Source organism: Schistocerca gregaria, chromosome 5 (assembly GCF_023897955.1).
Source record: "Schistocerca gregaria isolate iqSchGreg1 chromosome 5, iqSchGreg1.2, whole genome shotgun sequence".
Lineage (NCBI taxonomy): Eukaryota > Metazoa > Arthropoda > Insecta > Orthoptera > Acrididae > Schistocerca > Schistocerca gregaria.
In genome coordinates this window covers 254934851-254954755 of record NC_064924.1, presented here as the reverse complement: position 1 = coordinate 254954755, position 19905 = coordinate 254934851, and the positions used below count along the sequence as shown (strand labels likewise).

General features: G+C 37.3%; 1 protein-coding gene across 1 annotated transcript in view; it reads left to right on the top strand.

Moving 5' to 3' along the window:
- The window catches only part of LOC126272183 (pickpocket protein 28-like), a 268820-nt gene that overhangs the window by 214688 nt on the left and 34227 nt on the right, over positions 1–19905 (top strand). Inside the window, exon 9 of the mRNA XM_049974837.1 lies at positions 5484–5634. Coding sequence (XP_049830794.1) covers positions 5484–5634 — 151 coding nt within the window. The remainder of the gene's footprint in view (positions 1–5483; positions 5635–19905) is intronic.

Sequence of the window (19905 nt, the reverse complement as noted above, 5' to 3'; positions counted from 1 at the left end):
ATTCAGTCTATATCTTCGGAATTATACTGTGCAAGTGATACTAGTATGCAAGCGATATTGATATCTGCTTGATATCGAGTAGTATTGCGAAAATTGTATGATATCCTAGCAAACCATGTGAAAGAAAATACATATGTCCTTCGAATCACAGAGTCTGTAGACAGGTGTAGAAGGCAAGCAAGCAAGCAGGTCAGGGTCAGAAACAGTAACGCTTTTATGCCAAAGGAACCGACCCAGCCTTAGTACAACAGTTCAGAGTGACCTCAGTCTGCTGAGGGCGCTCTGGTCATGCATTGGGCGAGTGTGTGCGGCGGGGCAGGGACGGGGGGGGGGGGGGGGGGGGGGCGTCAGATGACTTGTGACCATTGGCTGCCGTGGATGACCTACCGAGCTCATAGTAAATATCTAGTGCTGCATGTGCTTATGCTATCTGTCTTCATGCTATCTGTATAAGTCTTACGGTACAGGATACGAATTGTGAGTTTACTACATCCATACGGTATGTGGTGATATAGTCAGGTTGGAGATTGGCTTCATGCTGAAATATTCAAGCTTTCCTCGGCAGTAGCACAGCAGTGTAATTGAGTGAGAGTTTTTCCATATTTTATGGTCTGTAGACCACCTTTGCAAGGTTTAACAGTCAGTACAAAATGCCGATCTGTGCAAAATAGTTTTTCCACTGAAGGTCTCGTCTGCAGAAAACGACCGACAGTGCTCCCAAACCAGCACCAGCAGTTTGGCGGGCTTCGCCGAAAAATTCAAGCTTTGGTCAACGATAGCAGAGCAGTGTAATTAAGGAAGTGCCTTTCCATATTTGACGATCTGTAGAAGACTTTTGCATGGTTTAACTGTCAGTGTGTTGACGCAATCTGTACAAATCAGTTTTGCCTCTAAAAGTCTCATCTGCAGAAAAAAATGGCGGACAGTGTTCCCACAGAGGCGGCAACAGCAGTTTGCCAGATAAATTCAGTGAGAACGTAGCAGAATGCTCCATTCATTCACAAGACATCCTTTGTGCTGGGACATAGGAGCCTCTACAGACTGGTTTGAACAAGGTAAGAGGAAGGTCTCTATGGAAAGTTTTGAGAGTAATGTGATGTCCTCTTTGTTCAAGTGTTCAAAGACAAGTTGAAGCAGATTGTCCATCTCTGGCGTGATGCTGTCCATCATCCGCCATTGTGGCATTAGGACACCTCTAAACCAGCAGCTGTAGGACACCGAAAATTCCAGCATTTTTTCTCTTCTGTAGGACAATTCTTGCAATTCTGTTTGCATAATTGAACTGATTTTCCCGTCTGTGCTTAGACAGTTCTCTCTTTCCAAGCAACAAGAACGCTTTTATAATTAATGGTGTTTTTGCAAGCATGCACAAACAATATGAAGGCTTTTAGCCGCGAGTACAAGGGCGAACTATTACCGTTTCTGAGACGTATGTTGAGAGCAGGACGTTACGATTTCTGGGAAGGTTAACACATGACAGACAGGCTGTCCCATTAGGTCTGCTAGGAAGAATGCAATCCATGTTTTTTCTGGCATATTTTCGAAAACAGCTTCTGACAGCATTGCAAAAGATTTCTGTAGCATGTCCATAGGGAGACTTGGCTGTTGTTTACACGGACATGTTACTTCAGTATAACACTGACAATCTTTTAGCTGCGCCTGGGAGAGTGAGTCGCTAGGTGAACATCTCGCTGCATCTGCAGGTACAAAAGCTATGCGTCAGACATCGTGGTTAGGTAAACATGTGCGCAGCTGGAGGCGTCTTGCATGTGGGGCAGGCTGGACCGGCGTGCGTGCCTGACACATCCGATCATCATTCCAGCTTGTACATCACTGATATGTTGTGCTCATACTTCTCTATGATAGTCCGAAAGCATTTATACATGCAATGAATGTTTGTGCACTGCATTATTTCGACTCTTTTAAGTGTTGTGTGCGTGTTTGCAGAGTGTCAGACATGCATTATTTTGTCAATTTTACGCGAAGCGAACGTGTTCTTTTCATCAGTGTACTGCATTATTTTGTGGACACGTCTGTAGTCTGTGCAACACATCATTTCGACACCACAAAATCTTACTTCATAAATTAGGGCAAATAGGAATAAGAGGTGTGACAAAGAAGTGGTTCAAATCATACTTGGAAAACAGAGTTCAACGGGTTGATATATCACAAGTTTCAAATAATTCCCTTATAAAACACCTGTCTGACCCAGAAAATGTGAATACAGGCGTCCCACAGGGAAGTGTATTAGGCCCAATATTGTTTCTTATATACATTAACGACTTCCCACAAAGTATCAGACATGGAGAAAAAATACTTTTTGCTGATGACAGCAACATAGTAATAACAGGTGAAAAATCCAACACAACTGTCAGAAAGAGCAAACGAGGCTCTCAATGATGTCCACAACTGGTCATTAAAAAATAAAGTAACCCTAAATGTAAAGAAAACTAGCTATATTAACTTCCAATTGAACAAAAAACACAATGCCACTAGAATAAAAGTTAATAATAATGAATTAGAATGTGTAACAAGTACCAAATTCTTAGGGATGAATGTAACAGCCAACTGAAATGGACAAACCATGTCAACATTTTGGCAAAGAAATTATCCACAGCATGCTATGCTCTTAGAATCCTTGCACCAGTATGCAATAATACCTGTCTTAAAATAACATATTGCGGATATCTATACTCAGTCCTCAGCTATGGGATGATGTTTTGGAGAACAAGTGCCAGTAACATACAAACTGTGTTCAAAGTACAAAAAAGAGCCATAAGGGTAATAACAAACAGCAACAACAGGGCCCTCTGTCTAGAATTATTTAGAAAGCTAGGCATTCTAACTGTTTCTTGTGAGTATATCTTTCAGAACATAATGTTCATTAAGAAAAACCTCAACATGTACAACACAAACAGCCTAATACATGACCATGAAACAAGAGCTTGTCACCACCTCAATCTAGATAGAAAGAACAAGGCAAGGACGCAAAAAAATATATTTTATAATGGGATAAAACTGGATAACAAATTATCACAAGAAATTAAAGAAATAAACGAGCCCCTCACTTTCAGACAAAAGCTTAAAACCTTTTTAGTAAGTAAAAGTTGTTATACTGTAAAAGAATATTTAACATAGATGTAGATTACTGGCAACATATGACATTATCACCAAAATATTATGTAATTATAAATGTGTGTATGACTAGTTATAAAAACTACACAAAATATGAGAAACCTGTTTCATTGTAAATGTAAATGTGTGCTCATGTGTTGTAAACTGACGACATCCGTGCAATATTTATTGTTCCACGGATGAACCAATAAATAAATAAAAAATAAATAAAAATAAATAGTTTACAATTACTGAGCGTGTTTGCAGAGCATTTTACAAGCATTATTTTGACAATTTACATGCTGTTTGCATGTCTGTACATCAGTGTGCTGCATCATTATTTCGGTAATTTACGAGTAGTTTGCAGGTCTTTAGGCTATGAAATGCATTATTTCGACAGTTTACAATTAGTTTGCAGAGCGTTTTACATGCTCCTTTTGAGTATTTACGAGTTGTTTGCGTGTTTGTACATCAGTGTATTGCATTATTTCAGTAATTTACGAGCAGTTTGCAGGTCTATAGGCTATGTATTGTGACAACATCACATCAGGTCATGTGTTTTGTATCACCGTAATAAATAAACTATGTGAAATCCATCCCTAAATAAACTGTTCCAAATTCCCACTGGAAAAAAATAAAGTACACTCCTTCCTCTCCAGCAGATGGACACAGACTGAGTCGGCGCAGAAAGTAAAACTTCTGAATGGAAAGTGCATGATAACAATGCCCCAATTCATACATTGCCTCTGATGCTAATTTTGTTTGTCATGCAACTTCCCACTTACCAAATGTATCTCCTAACATATGACTGTTTCCAAAATTAAAGACGCCACTGACAAGATCCCATTCCAAGAGTAGAGAAAGTACAATATGAAATGCGATGTTGGGGGCTGCAGGCCTCTCCAAAAGATGTCTTCCAACGTGACATCAAACAGTGAAAGGAATGTCGATTTCCTTGAGACATATGAGTCTCAACTTTATCTTTGATAATGAGGGAAGCTCAAGAAATGAATCAAAAATTATGCCACAGCTGGGACTTCAACTGGGTCCCCTGCTTATTATGCAGATTTGCTAGTCATCTGCCTGATAAGCAGGATACCAGTGTTCAAGTTTTACCTGTCACACAAATTTTGATTCATTTCTTCTGCTTCTATTGTTACCAGGGGAAAAAAGCAGTGGAAGCTAAGATGAAATAATGTGTGAAGGAGTGAGAAGACTGCTTTGAAAATGAATGGGGCCCACATCCAGTCAGACATGCAATATTCATTTTATTTTTGCTTGAATATTTTTTAGACAGACATCATACGTTAAGGGGGTTGTTTGTATATTTATTGCAGACATCTTCCTTCCTGGGCATCCAAATTTCTCTGCTTAATAGTTTCTTTTTAATTATTAACTCTAATAATGCAGTCACAAAGATATTAATTTATGCAGTGTAACTTTAGAAGAAGTATGTATAAGAATCATAATTAACTAGAAAGAACATGAAATGAAAGTAAATAATAAACCAAAAATTATAAGATTCTTCTAATGCGTATTTCTTCTGCTGCTGTTTGGTTTGCAGTTACCTCGCTATTTCTTCAAGTTTTGCCTTTTCTGGGTGGGAGAATGACCTACATTTATAGGCTCCTGTGCATATCATGAAAATATTATCCCTAGATGGACTACTTGTGTTCTATAGTATGAGTAGCCCTCTGTTAAGTGTGAGGTCCAGGAATCCTCGAACCAGCACAACTCCATGGGGGGTTCATACAAAATTTACTTGATTCTACTTATGTAACATTAAATATTAAATATTGTTACTATAATAAATTATCCAGTAATGAAGCAAAACACAACACTCATTCTGTCACCATCAGGATTTCTGATGACTGTTCATGTCTTCCCATTATTGAGGGTTTGCAGATAAGTCACTGTCATCACCAACACTATGATATAATGGTTTTACAACAAGAGTAACCAGTTTAATCACATGTAAAAGACAGGCCACTATAAACTCACGTCTCACACCATTATAAACTCACGTCTCACAAATAATGTTGCAAACAAACAGAACAGAAATTAGGTGTGTCCACTGGAAGATAATAAGGAATTGTATATTTCACAATTTCACCACTGCCAACGACAATCACATTTCATATCTGCAGCATCTACTGGTGACTATCCAGTTCCTCAGGTTAAACTGCGAAGTCTCTTTTGTTCAACAGTAATTCTTCCAGCATTTGGCTATCAAATAAACTGTAGTTTATGCATCCCTTCTCTGAGAGCTAAGCTATCTTAATTTTAAACATTTATTTCCATTCTAATCATCAAAACATAGCTCTGTATTTTCTCTGTCAGTATGCATGGTACTGGATGTTTTGTTTCAGATGACTTCTACGGTTCTGAGGGAAACCTGGCAGCCTGCCACTGCTTGCCAGGATGTATGGAAATAAAGTACACTGCTGAGATATCCCATTCTCAGATATTGTGGCACAAATATTTCGAACAAAAACCGGAAGAAGCAGCTCAATTTGAAAAGTTAGTTAGTTCATTATTGTGGTATATTTTCTTTAGTTACTGATTGTTCATTACTTAGTTATGCAGTTTTGCAAAAAAATTAGTTAATTAATTCCTTGCTCCATATATCATTTAAACGATTTTTGTCAGAGTGACATAGAACATGTCAGCTTACAAGCTATCATTTGTTTTTGTGTGTGTGGATACATTTGCATGACTATAGCCTAAATTTAATAACAGAAGTAAACATTTTTCTTCTATTTTACAAATGCTTCTGGTTCTTCCTTAGACAAATACACCTGCAGAACAGGTATAAATGTCCAGAGCAACCAGCAGTGTCTAGGATAAAGTCTAAAAGAATGTTGTACAGACATAGTATTCGTTAAATACAATGCACCATCTTACCTCGTTAATAAAAAAAAAGGAAGGAGTTGACCATGGAATTGCTAAGGAATCAATGCAGCACTCACCTGAATGTCTTACACAAAAACAGCAAACCTTATCAGGATAGACAGATGAGGATTTTAATCATCCTGAATGGCTTTTCACAGGGCACTTTAGATATGATATAATTAAATTTTCCCTGAGACATTTGAGTCTCACTCAACTTTACCTTATGCTAATGACAGAAGGTGAAAAAATGAATTAAAATTTATGCCATGCCTGGGATGTGAACCTGAGTGCTGCTTATTAAACAGGTATGCTAGCCATTACACCACAGCTGCAGTGTAAATAACACAACTGCACAGACTAGTCGAATGACCTCCATAACACAAACTTCAGTTCAAGTCTTCAGTTTATTTTCGCCTTCTTAAATGGTCACTGTTGCCAAGGCTCTCCAGAATTAAATTATCTTAGATCTATAGATCATCTACATCTGGGATACACCAGGATACGCCCAATATGTCCCATGCTTGGGTGCTATTCCAATACTAGAGAGCCTCAGCAATAGTGATGATTTAAGAAGGTGAAAATAAGCTGAAGACGTGAATTGGAGTTTGTGTTGGGGAGGTCAGTGGACTAGGGTAGTCCATGCAGCTGTGTAACATATACTGTTGCAGTGGTACAATGGCTAGCACACGTGCCTACAATAGGAGACCTTGGTTCAGGTCCTTGGTGTGACACAAATTTTAATTCATTTCCTCATCTTCTGCCATTGTTATAGACAAGTCACTTTGTCAAGGATGTACTGTGAATATCTTGAATCGGGAAATCCCACTTGTCAATGCCACAGTCAGCTGGCATGTGAGAAAACGAAAGAGGTCGTTGTTGACTACTGCGAATTATAACAGCTTATAGACAGGCCATAGACCAGCAATTTGTTCACCAAATCAGTGCTGGACAGCAACCTCAACTGATCAGCTATATCATTCATAATTACTGCTTCACTATGCCATTGACCCAATCTTGCAGTTCTGCTTACTGCTCATCACAGAGCAGAAACTAACATGGTTGTAGGAACAGCAGCATTTTATGCAGTAGGTATAGAAAAATGTCACATGGAATTATGTTTCATGGTACATGTTTGTACACTACAATGGATTAGGTACCAGGATATCAAAAATCAGATGCATCTGAAGTGCCAACAGGCTACAGTCGAACATCCACTTCTAGACCCATGCACTACCTGATGTAAAAGTACCTGGACACGTCAATGTAATGTGGAACTGACTGCTAAATTTCACAAGATGTGGACCACTGATGTAAAGAGAGGCAGGGAGTATTGTGTTCTCAGTAAATAAAGAGACAACAGCTGAACAGGTCGGTTAGAAGAGCCCAAGGACTTCGAATGTGGACTAGTCACCAATGTAGCTAAGAGCATTTGACCCCAGACTGCACTGTTGCCACATTTTCCCCTCCCCTCATGTAACATTACCAGACTTCCCTCTACCCTCCCTCACCCTTTCTGACACAGATCAATCACACCGTGTATAAGATGGCAGAAAATTCAACATTGACAGTAAATTCAAAGCAGCTAAATTTTCCTATGTATAAAATGGGTTGAAATTCAAAAACTGGTATGAAATTCAAAAAATACAATTTTGCTAATTGTAAAATGACAGGAAATTCAAAAACCCAACTGGGTCATTTTCCTATTGTGTATTTAACCGGGGACCTATAAACGACGAAGAAGCTTCATCCTGCCGTAGCCCTCAGTGGTACACAACCCCACAACAGGCCACAGTAGTCCACCCACCTCACCACAGCCCCACACTGAACCCAGCGTTATTGTGCTGTTTGGCCCCTGGTGGATCCCCCCTCCCCAAGGAATGTCTCATATCAGGTGAGTGTAACCCCAAATGTTTGTGTGGTAGAGTAATTATGGTGTATGCGTACGTGGAGACAGTGTTTGCGCAGCAATTACTGACGTAGTGTAACTGAGGCAGAATAGGGGGAACCACCCCACATTTGCCAAGGCAGATGGAAAACTGCCTTAAAGACCATCCACAGGCTGGCAAGAACACTGGGCCTCGAGACTAATCTGCCGGGCAGATTCGTGCCAGGGACTGGCACACCTTCCCACTTGGGAAGCAGAGCATTAGACCACATGGCTAGCCAGGTGGGCCATTGTCGGATTAGTGCAATGAAGGACCCAAGAATACAGGCCAAACCTGCATAGCTGTCAGATTTCCTCACTCTTGTGATGTAAGAATCTAAGATTGTGGACCCTCAGATATGAGTCCAGGCTGCATGACTGGCAGATTTCACAGGCCATGTGATGCCAGACTCCAATATTATAGACTCAAGGATATGGGCACAGCATGCATGTTTGGCAGATTTCAACGGCTGTATGATGCAAGGCTCCAGTATGACAGACTTGAGGATATGGGCCCAGCACGCATGGTTGTCAGATTGCATGTGTGTTTTAAGTTTAAAATCCTGTCTGGGCAGAAATTAAAAAATGTGCAAGACCCAATTTAAAAAATGGTAGTAAATAAAAATAATTCACTTGTTCTAAGTTTAAATTTACAAGAACTTCAAAAATCCGTTTACCTTAAGTTCAAAATTGTGAATAGCCCACTGGTTGACAGAACTAGAGCACCTACTTTAGTTTTAATGGCATACAGTTGACTGTTGCAGCCTGTATGATTGACAACCACTCAGCACTATTGTATGTATGGTAGGCTATGAACAAGAGAGGTATGCAGTTGAATTTTTATTTAAACAGAATGGCTCCCATGTTACACCATGTCATGCCCCATAGAGCTGACAGCCACATTTGAGCCTTCAACACATTGTGACATGTCTTGCCAGAGAGAGCCAGTCCGCGTGACTGCTGGCCCCTTGCCATCACTACTGCTGCCTTAGCCATACTCTGATTTTAGGACTGTAAGGTGTCTTATTGTGCTGCATGACGTTATGAGCCGCATGTTGGATCTCTACAGCTACCGCACACTTTTACTATCACAACTGCAACATGTGGTCCATGCTTCTGTCTCCACCCATATTCACTAACTACAATACCTTCGTGATTTATATATCTGGCATGTTGGGGCATGGAGGACATTCCTACGTAGGACACCATTTCATAGGAGTTTACAAAGATGCATTCCTACAGCCTTAATCACTCATCGATTTTGGATGCTGGACAGCAGCTTACCATTTCGGTAGACATCCAAGCTGAGCACTAAGACAGAAGCCAATATCATCATACTTGCTGTGCCAGACACAGCATTGTGCATAGAAGGTATAGTAATACTCCCTAAAGGAATGCATGAAACTACTTTTAAGCCTTAACTCTCCTCTTTGTTAAGAACAACCAGTTATTTGCTAAAAACTCTCCAGTCCAGTCAAAAATATAGTTAGACTTCTTGTGTTTTGCTATATGGTGACAACGTGGAACCTTGCCGAATATGGTAACAACCTAGACATATACCTATTGCCTGCTAGGTCTTGTTGATGAACAGAAAAACCCCATTTCTACATGATCATCGTTTATGGAATGCGTGATTATATTCTGTTTCCAGAAAGGTCATAATTCATGTTCCAAAATTGTATATCTGACTGACGTTAGCAATGTAGACTTCCAGCTGTTTCTATTTCCAGGAAGGTCATAAGACATGTTCTTAAACTGCACAGTCAACTGACATTTGTGGTATAGATCATTATTAGCTCTGTGTATCAACTTGAAGACAGTTCTTGTAGCTTGTAATAAGTCATAATAACTCTTTAATAGCGTATTAGTATTCTGCATAAATAATGTGGGGATTCTGTGTGACAATCCTTTCCTACATTTTCAGGAGTTATATAGGATCAAGTGTTTACAATATTTCCGTCATATTCTGGTTTGGTACTTGTGATTTTTCTTGACCCATTCAGATAAGCTGCATAATAATACTGAAAATTCAAATAATTGCTCAGCAGTGAAATTTGTTTTTTGAAAAGAAAACAGACAGCAGAACAGGAGGAACTGAAGTGCACAAATATGACAGCTCTGCAGTGAAAGTTCTTGGAAAGAACTTGGAAGAAGTTGTCACTTACATGTAAATTAGAAAGGAGGCACACAAATCTATTCAATGGCATTCTTTGGGCAAAGTATTCATCCCACACTGCTGGGAAAGATGACCAGTAATCCCTAAAACTAGGTTGTGCTTTTACATCCATAAGTAAATTAATACCTAAAAACACTTTCATCTCATCTGTATTTGTAGGGTGGGAGTTGATGCCACCACCCCTTTGCATAGCATATAAATTCATCTGATACACTATTTCATCCAATGTCTGGTCTGTAAAAAGTTCAAGAAAAAAGTCAGCTGGGGAAGAAAGATTATCAAAATTGGGCAAAGGCCCAGTTTCCTCCACAAAATTTACATGATCATAATCACCGATCTCACGTGTTTGGTTCTGTAAAGTCTTGGCTGGAAGGAAGAAGTTCACTGATATCATCTGGAGCTTTAAAAACTTCTTTCTCAGCTGCTAAAGAAGGTAGGAGTGTGGGGGCTTCCTGATGAAGGGCCTGAGTAATGCCCTCCAGATTACCATCTTCATCCTCTTCAGATTCTGACAGTTCTGACAAATCGCTTGGAATATCCTCAAAAAGTAATTTTTAGACAGTAGCCTCATCTAATTCTGCCAATGAGTATCTTTTATCCACCTAAATAGAGGTAAAAGTTAAATAACTTACTGTATATGAGAACAGAAGTTTTGTATGGTAACGATATCATATTAGCATAGTGGTTTTACAGTGAAACCACCAACATTTGTGCTTCTCATTGTTTCAATTAATGTGATATATTCATACTTTAGACATATTTTCAATTTAGAACATATGTCGTAGTGTATATAAAAATTTTACTTGCATTGAATAAAGTACAGCATCTGAATAACACAAAACAACATGTATAAATCTCAATATGTCGCACTTGCACGGAAAACACATGCTGGACGCCGCTTTCAGATCGCTACGTTGCTCTCTCAAGATTTGTTGAGTTAGTTCATCAAAAATTCGCTAGAGTGCACTACAAACAAGGCTGAGACTGGTTTCACAGTGAGTCACCTAAGCTGCAAAGGGATACAATGCAGCAAAAAGTGTTTTTGCAGTGAAACCACTGTGACACAAAGGGTTAAAGAGAATTGGAGCATTGTAAAAGACAGTTCAGGTGTAGCAGATATTTTTAATAACTACTTTTTAAAAATAGGCAGGAAAACTGGTGCAAATAGTTCTGAGGAGAAAACAAAATGGGCATACTATAGAACAATAGAGTTAAAAATTTATCTAAAATCTCTATCTGAAATAAAGGAGATTATCATAAATCTAAAAAGTAGATATTCACATGGAGTGAATAACATTTCCAACAAGACACTAAAAGTTGTGGCACCTATAATAAGTAATGTTCTTAATAACTTATGAAATGCAACATTAACTCAGGGTGTTTTCCCAGAAATACATCTTTTTCTAAATATTTTGAGGAGGTAATGTCCTCTAGGGTTTGTTGCCCACCAGTGTAGTAATGGCATACTTAGCCAATCACAGCTTTGGAAAAAATCTTTAAATGATAGATCTCACCAACTAGGATCTTCTGACTGTGTCAATCACAATAGAGAAATTAAGTTTCTGTGGAATACATAGTTCAGGAAATGCCTGGTTTAGTTCTAATTTAAGAAACAGAATTCCAAAAGTTACCTTAAGCTATCCAATACTACAAAGAGGAATGCCATGTCATCTGCATGGAAAGTAATTACAGTGGGAGTCCCACAGGGTTTGAACATTTGCCCATTACTATTCTAACTTCACATTAATGATCTGCCATTTTATTTGAATCAGGAGGCAGAATTAGTCTGCATGCAGATGATACAACCATTGTTGTGAAGCCAAGCAAAGAGGCATCAACAGAGAAAATAGTAAATGTTTTTGTGAAAGTTACTGAAAGGTTTTGCAGAAATGGACTTGCTTCAAACTTTAAAAAATACAGCTCATTCAGTTTTGTACAGTCAGAAATATCCCACGTCCTATTATCTTACTATACCATCCCACCTCTTATTAACATAGTACACCAAAAAACACTAATAAACTGATCAAATGCTGTAAGTGCTTAGGTGTACATGTTGATGAAAACTTAAATTGAAAAAACCATATAGTATACTAGCTAAAACATTGGGTTCAGCTGCTTTTGCCACACAATAAGTGCCAACTTTGGGAATACAGAAGTCAGTAAATTAACATATGTTGCACATTTTCATTCACTGATGTCTTATAATTATGAGGTAATATTCTGGGGTAACTTCACATGTGGCAAAAAGTATTCATTACACAAAATAAAGTAATTAGACTTATGTGTGGAGTTCACATAAGTACATCCTCCAGGCATCTATTTAATAAGCTGGGAATATCAATCACAGCCTCACAGTACACTGATTCACTTATGAAATTTCTGATCCACAATGCATCTTGGTTTGAGAGTGACAAAGTTATTCATGAGAATAATACTAGAAGGGAGAATGAACTGATTTACCCTACAATGAATCTAACTTTGGTAAAGAAACAAGTAAAATATGCAGCTATAAAACCTTTTGACAATCTACCAATGGGAACAAAATAGCAATGAAAATAATCAAAGATTAGATTTTATTATCCATATGTGGAATAAAAGTCTTCCAGATGGCAGAAGTGTTTTCAAGTGTAGATGTTTCTCCTCAAAATTCCCTTCTATCCATAGATAAATTTTTGAGTAGAAATAATTAGTCATTAAAAATCTGTTGGCTGGTTGATTCAGGGGAGGGGACCAAACTAAAAAAAGAAATCTGTAAATAATCACAATGTAGCAATAAAAATATTTTTTTTTTGTTACATATAAGTGTCTTATGTTTGTTCTGTTGGCACGTACCACATCATGATGTTTATCATGACTTCAGTGTACGGAACAACTTACTAACAACATAAACTTGTCAGAAGTGTGTGTGTCTGTGAGCCATCCAAACTCCCTTATCAATGCCACCTTACTTTGCTACACAATGAAATTACACCAGTAGTCTGATGCTGCAGCAGTCTATAATCAAAAGAGGAGCTTGAGGCCTACAAAACCTGCTCTACTAAATCAAGATTTTTATGGTTTCACAGCAAAAAGGGGAAAACCATGACTTAGGTAAGTCAGTCAGAAATGATACTCATCAAAAGATCAATTATCTAATGAGTGTGTGCAAAAACTCACCCATCTTGAAACCTAGCAACTCACTTCCTCAAAAAGTCAATACTAAATGTGACAAACTGTGTATTTTCCATCAAAATATAAGGGGGCTAAGAAGTAAACTAGAACTGTTGACAATGAATATTAATGACAGTAATACTACTGATAATGCTGATATCCATTGTTTTACCGAACACTATGTAAAGGAGGGTATCAATATGCTAAATCTAGATGGCTATCATATTGCCTCTCACTTTTGTAGAAACAGTGTGCAGAAGAGTGGTGTAATTACATATGTAAAAAAGAGTATAACGTATAGATCTCTAGAGCTCACAAAATACTGCTTTGATCAGTATTTTGAAGCTTGTGGTATAGAAATTAGCACCAAGACCCAGTCACTCATTGTAGTAATAGTGTATAGGGCCCCATCAGGGAAGCAATGTATGTTCTTTAAGCAACTCGAATCTCTTCTATCCCATATATATTCTAAAAATAAAAATACTGTAGTCTTAGGAGACTTTAAAATTAACTTTCAAGATTATGATAGTAATAGAGCTGACCTGCTACATATAATGAACACATACAACCTCACACCCATGGTAGACTTCCCCACAAGGGTTACAAACTACTGTTTAAGTCTTATACATAATATTTTCATTGATGAGAATAGAAACACCAGTGCAACAGTAAAACAAGTCCTAAATGGTCTTTCAGACTATGATGGCCAATTGTTAACTATCGATTATATATGCCCACACAAGAAGGACAAAGTCTGTAAACAGGTGACTGGAGTCCAATTTATAGAGCACTGAAAGTCAATGACAAATTTAACCTATTTATAAATGAATTTATGTGCCACTCTGAGCTGTCTTCCCTCGAAGAACTGCAAAGAACAAGTATCAGAGCCATACCAGCAAAAAGTGGCTCACTAAAGGAATAACAACATCATGTTGGACTAAAAGACTGCTTTATGTTTCTCTCAGAAATAGTAATGATCCTGAAATAAGAGCTTATTATAAAAAGTACTGCAAGATCTTAAATGAAGTTCTGATAAAGGCAAAAAATTTGTTCATCAAATCAAAAATAGATAATTCTGGCAACAAAATAAAAACCATCTGGGGTATTAATTAAAGAGAAACTGGTAGTAACTCAAACAATGCAGAAAATATTGAAGTTAGACAAAAAGGGAATATTGATAAAGGTGAAAATGTTGCAAAAATTTGCAACAAGCATTTTTTTTTACTGTAATGGACAAAATAGGGTATAAATGAGGCTCTGAATCTTTTACAAAGAAGTGGACTTGGTGTGCAATACTTCAGATTAGCATGCATCCTGTCACTGTTGAGGAAATTAAGAAGATAATAAGGACCATGAAAAACAAAAACTCAACTGGTATTGATGGTATCAAAGTGTTGATACACACACACATTTTTATTTGTGAAGTCCTGTGCCACATCTTAATGAATCATTGAGACTAGGAATTGTCCCTGATAGACTTAAATATGCAGTGGTGAAACCATTGTACAAGAAGGGTGACAGAAACGAAGTAACCAATTATCATCCTATTTCACTCTTAACTTGTTTCTCCAAGATTCTTGATAAACTTGTACACAGAAGGATTCTTGAACATCTTGGTAAATACAATATTCTCAATGAAAGTCAGTTTGGTTTTCAGAAAAACATCTCAACAGAAGGTCCAATATATTCTTTCACCAATGCAATTCTTTAATCAGTCAATAATAAAATGTCTCCAACTGGAATTTTTTGTGATGTTTCTAAGGTGTTTGATTGTGTGAACCATGAAATTTTTCTGAGAAAGGCTGAATTTTATGGGTTAACTGGAGAAACAGGTATGTGGCTTGCCTCCCATTTAAAGGACCGGAAACAGAAAGTCATGGTAAATGACACTAATGGGGAACCAGTGTCCTCTTCTTGGGGCACAATAAACTGTGGAGTCCCACAGGGCTCTATTCTGGGTCATCTACTTTTCCTTATTTTCATAAATGGCCTTCCAATGTGTACAAGGGCTACGATAAAATGTACTTGTTTGCCAATGATACGATGATTCTGGTAGACAATTCAACAATTACTAATCTTGAAATAACTGTAAATGAAATTTTTCAGGAGACCTTTAACTGGTTTACCTCTAATGGATTATCACTAAATTTTGAAAAAACTAAATTTATTCAATTCCATACAAGCCCAAATATCAAAGGTGAGATTAATGTTAAATACAATGATGGGAATTTAGCAAGAGTGGAGTCAACAAAGTTCCTGGGTTTACTTGTTAATAGCAATCTTAACTGGTCCTTACACATTCCCTACCTATATAAAAAAACTAAGCTCAGAAATTTACGCTATTCATGCGATTGCTTCCTTCAGTTACTTAAATACTTTGAAAGTTGCCTATTTTGGTTATTTTCATGCCCTGATGGCCTATGGAATTACATTGTGTGGAAACCAGCCAAAGGCAAACAAAATCCTCATAGCCCAGAAAAGAGTCATTAGGATTCTGTGTGGTGTCAATTACAGACATTCCTGCAGGAACCTCTTCCAATAGCTGGGAATACTCACAACAGTATCTCAGTACATTTTCTCTTCCATGTGTTTCTTGTGTAAAAACCATTCCCTTTTTGAAATGAACAGCATGTACCATAACTATGACACTAGGGTAAAAAGTGATCTACATCTTGAGCAAAAGAATCTAAGTATCGTGCAGAACGGAGTACATTACTTTTGCATAAAAATATTTAATGCTCTCCCTCAGGCAAAAAAAATGTCAGTTACTGATCCACCTACTTTTAAAGATCAACTTAAACGATATCTTCTAAGTAAAACCATTTATTCACTGGACGAATTTATGTATGAGAATAGGTGAATTGATTTTGATGTATTGTAAGTCTGTTCAATGTAATTTGTAACTTTTTACAAAAAAACAATTCTTGTAAACATTTTTTCTATGTCTTATATTATTCATTGTACAACCTATTATTATAAACATATGTCTCAAATCCATGTAAATGACACATTCTACACCCAAGCGATTTATCACTAATGAGTCTACAGAACATGAATGACCCAAATAAAATAATAAAATAAATTCATCAATGGGCAAAGAAGGCCAGATTCAGCTTTACACAGATTAGTTATTGCAGTAGACCCTGAAGAACATGACCATTCTGTATGGACAGTGTGTGCACCTACACATAATCTGTAGAGTGAAATACATCAGTTTACAAAATAAATAAACCCATTTTGTGCAGCGGAAGAAAGGGGGAAAATAAGTGAGAGATTTCAAGGTCAAAAAATGTCCTCTCCAGGAACTGGCACCTTCACTGTCTCTATGGAGTGCAACACAGTGTTACATGTAGTCACAGAACTAAGAATACTGGATTCTAGTTGACACAGACACATAATAATGTGACAGACTTATGAGACAGGGACTGCCTTTGTTCTGCCCTAGACCTAATGAAAGTTAACTCTTCTGACCAATCTGAGGGTGGCTGTAGGTGGTTTCCAATTTGTTACATACTGGCTCTGCGTTACAATTTACCTAACCAACTCAAAAAATGTATCTTGCAGAATGCATTTTGTTTAGTTTGGTTATGCCAGCCAATATTAAAAGAAGTGGAATGCTGTTATAAAAATGCTATAAATGGCTTCGACATTGAATAAGACTTTTTTTTTTTTTAAAAAAAAAGTTTAATATATATCCACACTCAGCAAACAACTGCGAAGTACATGGCTGAGGGACTTCACATTGCACCATCACTTTTTCCCAGTGCATTTGCATCAGGGGCATGCGAAGAGTGATTGTTTAAATGCGTCATTGCACTCTGTAATTATTCTTATGGTTCCTATTGGAGTGAGATGCAGGAGCTTATAGCACATTCCTTGATTAACCATTTAAAACTGGTTCTCGAAACTTTCCTGTACATTCACTTCAAGAAGTATTAGCTTGGCATGTTTGTTGATATCTAACAAGATGTTCTGCATAATTATGACTTTTTTCTGCTTCATGTATTTTATTTTCAGTTTTAACCTAGCATTATTGGAATATAATTAATTTTTGTGAATATTTTCTAGCTTTATGATATAACTCATGGGATCCTCTGGATTTAATCACATATGGCTGTGAATTTTGATTGTTGTATGATAAAGGTAGCATTTATATTCATATTAATAACATGTACCTTATATGTCCTATTGAAATAGGCTTACTGTCTAGATATCAAACTAATCTACCTTAAAATGCAATATGTGACTATGAGTCATTTGAGTTACATTATGTTTAATGTACCTCTTGCCAAATTTAATACTTGGGGCACAACACATACTTAAACTCGCAGAGTCAGTTATATCACACCTGGCAATTTTACAGTTTTGCCCCTTTTGGGCAGACATCCTGGGTGGAGTATTGACATGTTACACCATGTTGTAGTTGAATATTAGTGAAGACGTTAAGAGTACTGTAGCTGTCATTAGTGCCAGCGTCATTAGTGCAGAAATAGCTCAATCACTCACATTTGTACAAATAAATCAAACATGGAATAATGAAAAAAAAACACAGCCTTTATAAGTGGTTGGCAGTGCTTGGAAATAGACCTATATGAGACAGAAGCCTTCTGAGTTATATGGATTGAGGACAAGACAGTACTTTCACAAAACTATGCCTGCAGAGTACTGACTTATATGATGCATGAACTTTTCTCTGAGACTATATTGCCTTGCTTCTCAGTTGGTAGCAATTTGATAGTTTTAAGGAAACAGCTTCTTTGTCATCTGTAATCAACTTTTTACTGAACAGCACTTTCACATGATAGCAGTCATTGTTCTGTTGTTCACCTTTTCTGTTTTTAATGTAAGCTGTCATATGTAAATTAATATGTATGGCATAGCAGCGCATTTCATTATGCATATCTTTACTTTGTAAAGTCAATTGACCTTCAGTTTTTAACCTATTCCATTTGTATAGCAATTTATTAAAATAAAATGATTGAGATTCATCAGCAGACATTCAGTGACATGCACTGCTCTGTACTGCATGTGACAAAATAGAAAGATGAGATAAATGATTATAATGTAGCAAAAACACACTACCTGGAAAGTTACTTAGAGTGTCTCCTCAGTGTAGTCTTATCAAAGTTTATTTTAGTTAGCTGCTCAGTGTCTGCTTGTTTGATTATCACTTTACAAGCAGAGATGCAGGTTTTTCGAAGTCGGGCATTAAATTTTTAATGAAACACTATGGAGGTTTTTTATCTCATTATTTATTGCTTCAGTTAGAATAGCACAGCACAACTGACAAATAAAAGGTTACATATTTTTTTAGCTAAATATCTACTTTAATAGGCAGTCACCAAGCATTTCAAACACAGAACAGTACGTCTAAAGTACTTCTTAAACACAGATTCATTAACGCACGTCAAAAAATCTGAAAAAGATGACCAGCAATGAAAATCTCACAGCACATATAAAGAGAAAGTAATATGTGGTGCCTGCTGTCCAACTGCCAGTGCTGCCAACATTATGTCCAGACACCACGAGTCCCCAACTCGTGGTACCTAGAGAAGAGTCTGATATCAGTGAGATCCTTGCCTTGTGGGGTGCTGGGATCATCTTTTTATTTTATTTTTTTATTTTATTTAGTCCTTCAAATCCTATATGTATAGAATATATACAAGGATATTGGACATGGTTAGGTATTTACAAGATAAAATACAGTTTGTATTGCAATCCTATGGACTAGATATTGAGGTAATTTAGCAAAGATAGATAAATACAACAAACATTACAGGCAACATACAAAGTATAATATTAATAATGCATCTTTATTTTTGTTGTTTGGCTTTTATATATACTGTCAGACTGTAAAAGCAATGATCAATTAAATATGCCTTTATTTCAGCCTTAAAACTACTGAGTTTACCTATTGATTTAATATGTTTAGTTAGATTATTGAAAATCTTTATCTCAGTATGTAGTGTGCCTTTTTGGCACAATGATGTTCTCACCTGTTTCATATGAAGGTCAGATTTTTGCCTTGTATTGTGTGCAAGTATATCTTTATTTTTTAATAAGATATCTGGGTGTCTATCGATATATTGTTTGATGAAAACTGATGTTTCGTAGATAAAAATGCAAGGAAGAGGAAGAGCTGACAGTTTTTTGAATATGGGTCAGCATGATTTCGTATTGTTTACCCCTTCAATAATTCTTAGTATTCTCTTTTGCATCCTGAAAAGTTTAATATTTGTTGTTGTATTGCCCCAGAAGATTATGCCATATTTAATTACAGAATGCACATAGGAGTAGTATACATTTAACAGGCTGGCTTTGCTGCAACAAGTTTTTAAGATCTGTATCATGTAACAGGTTTTGCTTATGAAACTTCCTGGCAGATTAAAACTGTGTGCCCGACCGAGACTCGAACTCGGGACCTTTGCCTTTCGCGGGCAAGGGTCCCGAGTTCGAGTCTCGGTCGGGCACACAGTTTTAATCTGCCAGGAAGTTTCATATCAGCGCACACTCCGCTGCAGAGTGAAAGTCTCATTCTGGAAACATCCCCCAGGCTGTGGCTAAGCCATGTCTCCGCAGTATCCTTTCTTTCAGAAGTGCTAGTTCTGCAAGGTTCGCAGAAGAGCTTCTGTAAAGTTTGGAAGGTAGG